At 42.9% G+C, this 6,000-nt stretch overlaps 1 protein-coding gene across 3 annotated transcripts in view; it reads left to right on the top strand.

Annotated features, from left to right (window-relative positions):
- SLC36A4 (solute carrier family 36 member 4) overlaps positions 1-6,000 on the top strand; it is a 203,330-nt gene that overhangs the window by 28,630 nt on the left and 168,700 nt on the right. Inside the window, exon 1 of one of the 3 annotated variants that reach the window (XM_042459980.1) lies at positions 115-269. The exons of 1 other annotated variant lie outside the window; for it this stretch is intronic. In XM_042459980.1, coding sequence (XP_042315914.1) covers positions 176-269 — 94 coding nt within the window. In that variant the 5' untranslated portion in view covers positions 115-175. Of the gene's footprint in view, positions 1-114; positions 270-6,000 lie in introns of those variants that run through there. One more of the 3 variants, XM_042459977.1, reaches the window with a different exon arrangement.

The following is a 6,000-nucleotide window of genomic DNA, read 5'->3' as shown; positions in this document are numbered from 1 at the left end:
TATTATTCCCCATAGTAACAGAAACAACTTCCGCGTCCTGTCTAGCCCTTGGTGGTAGGCTTCTCTATGGTACGCAAGGCCGGTCTAGCCCCTGGGAGGCTTCTCTATGGTACAACGACGACGAGGGAGAGAAAAGTTGAAAAGGGGCGGGAAGGTTTGGTTTGTCAGCTCGCGCATGCGCAGTGCGTCCGTCGCGGCGTATTTGCTCCACATTGGCGGAAGGAACCATAGAGACACAGAGATGGAGCCGCCGGGAAGAGAGGAGCTAGGTATTACACTTTTGAATGGGGATGCGGGGATGAACGCCGGGATAAATGGGGACAGGGAAGGACATGGAGGGCGGGGGTGATGACTAGTGAGCCATGGTGCTATTGTTGACTTGATTGGGTCTTTCTATGTCTTTCTATTTCCCCCCCCCGCAGGCATGGAATGGTTCGTTCCATCGCCTTCATCGCATCCAAGGAAGCGGGAGAAACCATTTCCCAAAGAGGGGTGTTTTTGAAAGGCAGCTTTGAATGGTGCTTTCTGGCTTGGCAGGTTGAACCTTCAATGCCTTCCTAGCTCCCTTCAAAAGGATTAGCAATACCAAGCCAATCTTTTTTTTTCCTGGTTGCATCTGCACTATAGCAATAATAATAATAATAATAATAATAATAATAATAATGACGCCCCTTTGACACCACTTTTAAGTGCTGTATCTCCCAGCCTTTGGAATCCTGTGACATTTGCAGTTTTAATACTACTACTACTACTACTACTAAAATCTTTATTTTTTTATCCTGCTTCTCTTGTCAAAAGTCAACAGAGGCGGCTTACAATTTTAAAAAGTACATACAAATGTAAGAGGTAGCCATTGCAGTTAAAGTGGTGTCAAACTGCATTATTGCTGGAGTGTGGATGCACCCTGGTTTTAAAGGCTGCCCTTTGTGAACAGTTCTTTTAAGGTTATCTCTTGCCCAGGCTTCTTGAATTTATTCCCCTAAATGACCCTTTGGCGCTGGGATGCTCCTGTCCTCCTTTGCCAAGAGCCAAACCAAACCGTATATATCCACCCTGAAATGGTTGTCCGTTAGTAACCCTGAGGGCAGGGAACCGTCTAATTAAAAATAATAATTGCAAGCCGCTCTGGTGGCCTTTAGGGCTGAAGGGAGGGGTATAAATACCATAATTAATAAAACAGTTCTTGTGAGCATAGAATTCCTCCGCTTAAAATGCATGGAAGTTTCCACTTGATCCACTGTCTAGAAATGCTATAGCTGGAATTTTAATTTTGGTGTCTGACTGACGTTTGTTTATTTGTTTATCCCAACCCTCCCCCCAGTTCTGGTCCTTTTGAAAAAGTGGCATTTTAGCAATTTGGCAGTTTGATGGATAGATTCAGATCAAGCAGTGGAGGAAATGGAGCACTGAGGTAGAGAAATTAGGCCATCTAAAGTGATGTGTAACTTACTGGCACTCTTCCATATGGACATTTCCACTGTGCAAGAACAGAGCTAGCAAAATTCAAAGACATAGCCATGTTAGTCTGGGTTATCTGTATGCAAAAGGATTTTGTAGCATTTTTGAGACTAACTGCATCTAAGGAAGTAGACCAAGGGGGCAAAACAGACCACCTCTAAGAAGTGGCTCCGCACTGCCCCTTTCAGCGCCAGATTGGGCCTGTGGCAACTGCACCCTGCAGGCCCGATCTGGTGCTTTGCTGGCCAAAAAAGGGCTGGCAAAATGCCGCTCTTTCTGAAAACAGCAAAAAAACGCCCTTGTTGTGGTGGTGACAGCTTTTGGCCAATTCTTCAGCGCAGCACATCTAAACACTGCTGAAGAAGGGGCGTTACACTGCCCGCCATCTGGTTGGACATGCATTGTGACACTGGCATCAGGGCAGCATCATGGCATGCAGCGTGAGGACACCCCACCCCACTTTGTCCCAAGGTTGGCATTAAACGCCGGTGTGTTTAGCCCCCAAGTCTACGAAAGCTTATGCTACAGCATCTTTCCCACAGTTAGTCTCAAACTTGCTACAAGAGCCTTTTGCATATAGAGGTAGGGAAAGTTATGATTTTGAACCTCAGCCTCCCAGAATCCCCTAGAATTAGGGTCATGGGGGATTTTGACCATGTGGACTGGAAGACTCTAGAGAGGTTGGGAGTCTAAACAGCAACTTTTCCAAGCTCTCTTGAACAGTGCTGTATATTGTGCATTGATTGCAATGTGAAAATGTTTTCATTTGAGTGGTTGCCACACCAGTTTTATGTACCCTTTCTTCACTTTGAATTAATCCATCTCCTAACTGAGGTGTTTTAACTTAAGATACTCTGAAATTCTGTGACTTTCCAGTAGCTTGAGGCAAGAAGGTGCTGCATACCATACTATAGCCACTATTATCATAGCTGCCCTCAACCTTTTTAATGTGGAAGTTAAAATATAGGGGTGAATATACAGTAAATTATATTTTTAATTTTCATATGATATAATTTTAAAGCTGTTATCTGTTTTTACCTTTGTAAGCTGCCTTGTGTCCCAGACTTGGAAAAAGGCAGGTTATAAATACTGTAAATAAGATGATGATGATGATAATGATATAGGATTTATTTGCCATGAAACATTCATACAGTTGAGATGCTAATAATGCTGGGGGTTCTTTCACCTGGTCATTTAGTAGTGGATGGAGGGGGATGGTACTGGAATTCTACACAGGACTGACAATGACTAGAATGAAGGAAGCAAACATTGGGTAATCTTAACTTAGCCACATAAACAGCTGGGACAGTAAACGTGAAGAATATGTTCAGGTTTGTGCATGTATGGAGCAATTTTTCAAGATGTGTCTGTCTGTAAAGTTGCACAGTGACATGCGGTTGTAGTTTATGTGTATAGCATCTGCCTGCACAACACACCTGTGCATTTTGGGTCTAGAATCATAGAATCATAGAGTTGGAAGAGACCACAAGAGCTAGCCAGTCCACCCCTGCCATGCAGGAAATCACAATCAAAGCATCCCTGACAGATGGCCATCCAGCCTCTGTTTAAAGACCTCTAAGGAAGGAGACTCCACCAGTCTCCGTTGGATAGTTCCACTGTCAAACAGTCCTTACTGTCAGGAAGTTCCTCCTAATGTTGAGGTGCAATCTCTTTTCATTTAGCTGGCATCCATTGTTCCTGGTCCTGTTCTCTAGAGCAGCTGAAAACAAGCTTGCTCCCTCCTCAATATGACATCCCTTCAGATATTTAAACAGGGCTATCATATCACCTCTTAACCTTCTCTTCTCCAGGCTAAACATCCGCAGCTTCCTGAGTCGTTCCTCATAGGGCATGGTTTCCAGACCCTTCACCATTTTAGTTGCCCTCCTTAGGACATGCTCTAGTTTCTCAATCTATGTTACATAGATTTCTCAGTCTATGTGGTTGGTTGCTCAGTGACATTCCATGATGTTTAGACGCTTACACAGAACAGAAGAAAATCCCAGAAATTTGACAGTACTGTACCAAGTATTCCTTGCCTAAGAAAACTCTATGAAATTCATGTAGACAGGCAGATTGAAGGCACATATACAAACAATGCAGAACTGTGTTCTATTCAAACTTTGTAAGAGGCACCAAACCTTGAACAAAACTTCACTGGAACTGAGAGATATCTGTATCTGTATCCCTATGCCTCTTCTTGATCCCTAATCTTTGCCCACATTTTTTTTCTTTTGTATTAAGTCTCTTATGCCATATGATCAAGTATGACATTACCTTAAATTGTAAACTGCCTTGAGTGTATTGGCAAAAAGGTGGCTTATAAATTGGAGTGTTACCAGACAAACCCATTGAACACATTTGACCATCCTTTTGAACAATGATTCCTGGCTCTGCACTAGGATATGAATATGCAGATTGGGTTTGCAAGTAGACCATTAGGTCTTCCTTTGTTTCCTCATGTGGATGACCAGACAAAGCATGAGGAAGTAGCTGTGCACCTTAATTTAGGCTTATGGCCAGGCTTATCTCCAACAAGCCAGGATCATGTTAGCTTTAAACCAGGTTTGTACTTGGTTTACAAATCCTGGTTTGTTTAGTGCTCATTTAAACCTAATCTCAGATTTGGATGTAACATAAAACTATGTATTCCTGAGTTAAAGTGTCATTGAAAGGAGATATGTGATGACATTAGATTAAATATATTAAGCATAACTGGTACCGATGAGTATACTATGGCGGGATACAGTCTGCCCAAAAGTCTGCCCTAGTTTGCTGCGCGAGGGAGCCGCAGCAGACAAACCGCGCGGCACCCTTGCGCAGCAAAAAGAAGCCGCAAAGAGCTATTGTGACACAATGGTGCCCTTGTGGCGTCACAAGGGCGCCGAGACGTGCGGACGTTAGGTGTCCGTCACGTCAAAATGGCGGCGCCTGTATGTACAGGGTGCCGCCATTTTGACGCCCTTGTCATGTGCGAGGGGCGTCTGAAAGCGCTGCCCCTCGCATGTGACGCCGCCGCCCCATAGGGCCCGTCTAGAGAGCGCCTAAAATTAAATTCCATTCAGCAGTGGTAGATACTGCTTAATGTGTGGTGTGCTTTGACTCTTGCCCATCCAGAATCAATTTTAGTTCATTTCTTAAAGTCTTGACGTATTTAGCTAGGCCATATGAATGAATGCATCATGGAACATTAGTCTCTTGCTGTTCTAAAGCAATTTAATTTATTAGCCTTAACAATGTTGATTGTTGTACTGTAGGTGCACTTCATGTACTCAAGCTAATAAATAGGAAGCAATGAATTTCTGCTCTTCTGACATAACTTCTCTTCAGCTGACTGATCAAAAGACTGTCATGTGCTGAACATAAGTGCTTAGTTGCATAGTTCATGTCTCAAAAGAAGTCTGTTTTACTGAATCCAAGGTGTTTTGTAGCAGAAGTTTTTCTAAGAAATTTCTGAAAGTGTTCCCAGTTTACTGGAAAGTGAATGACTTCCTTGGGTGGGGAATGACTTTCTGGGATTATTTGGAAGATGCCTTGAGTCATAAACACATTAAGGGCACCAGACCTCATCTGATTTTGGAAGCTAAGCAAAGTCAGTCCTGGTTAGTACTTGGATGGGAACCCCTCAATGAATACCAAGTGCTGTCAGCTACAGTATATTTCAGAGGAAGGAATTGACAAAACCACCTCTTGAGTATTCCTTGCCTAAGAAAACCCGTATGGAATGAGGTTGCTGTAAGTTGACAGATGACTTGAAGGCACACTTGCACATGCATTTGAGTCCTAGTAAAAGATGGAAAAGGTGGGATATAAATGAAACTAGTGTTGTTCTTGTACCTTCAAGTTGTTTTCAACTTATGGAGACCTTCCTTAAATTGGAAACAATAAGTAAGATCATGCGGTTTTCTTGGCAATATTTGGTCAGAGTGAGTTTGCCTTCCTCTAAGGCTGAGAGTAAGTGACTTGCCCAAGGTCACCCAGTAGGTTTCATGGCTTTATCTAGCATGTGGCACAAGAAGAGTCTGGCAGTGATTGAAAAAATAAGCTCTCTCTTTCTAGATTATTGAGCTAGCAGCCATGTTAGAAGTTAGGAAAGAATACGAGTCTTTTAATTGCCACTCCTTGGGGGAGCTAGGAATGTTGATGGGAATATACTTTTGGAAAAGAGTGAATACAAGGGAGGTAAAGAGTTTTATCTCCCAGAGTGAGATTCAGAAGTTGGCAAAAGATGCCTCTTGAACAGTCAACAGCTATTAGTTGAAATAAGAATTGCAGAGTTTGAAAGGGATCATCCAGTCTAAACCCATAATATGCAGGAATACACAATCAAAGCACTCTCATCCAACCTCTGTTTAAAAACCTTGCAAGAAGGAGACTCCATCACTCTCCAAGGTAGCATATTCCAATCTTGGACAGCTTTTACTGTTGGGACATTCTTCCCAGAGTTTAGGTTTAATCTCTTTTCCTGTAGTTTGAAATAATTGCTCTGGGTCCTAGTCTCTGGAGCAGCAAGAGACAAGCTCGCTCCATCCTCAGTATTTT

Source organism: Sceloporus undulatus, chromosome 3 (genome assembly GCF_019175285.1).
Source record: "Sceloporus undulatus isolate JIND9_A2432 ecotype Alabama chromosome 3, SceUnd_v1.1, whole genome shotgun sequence".
In the NCBI taxonomy this organism is placed as follows: Eukaryota; Metazoa; Chordata; class Lepidosauria; order Squamata; family Phrynosomatidae; genus Sceloporus; species Sceloporus undulatus.
The sequence above is the reverse complement of the archived record's forward strand: the minus strand, read 5'-3'. Positions and strand labels throughout refer to the sequence as shown.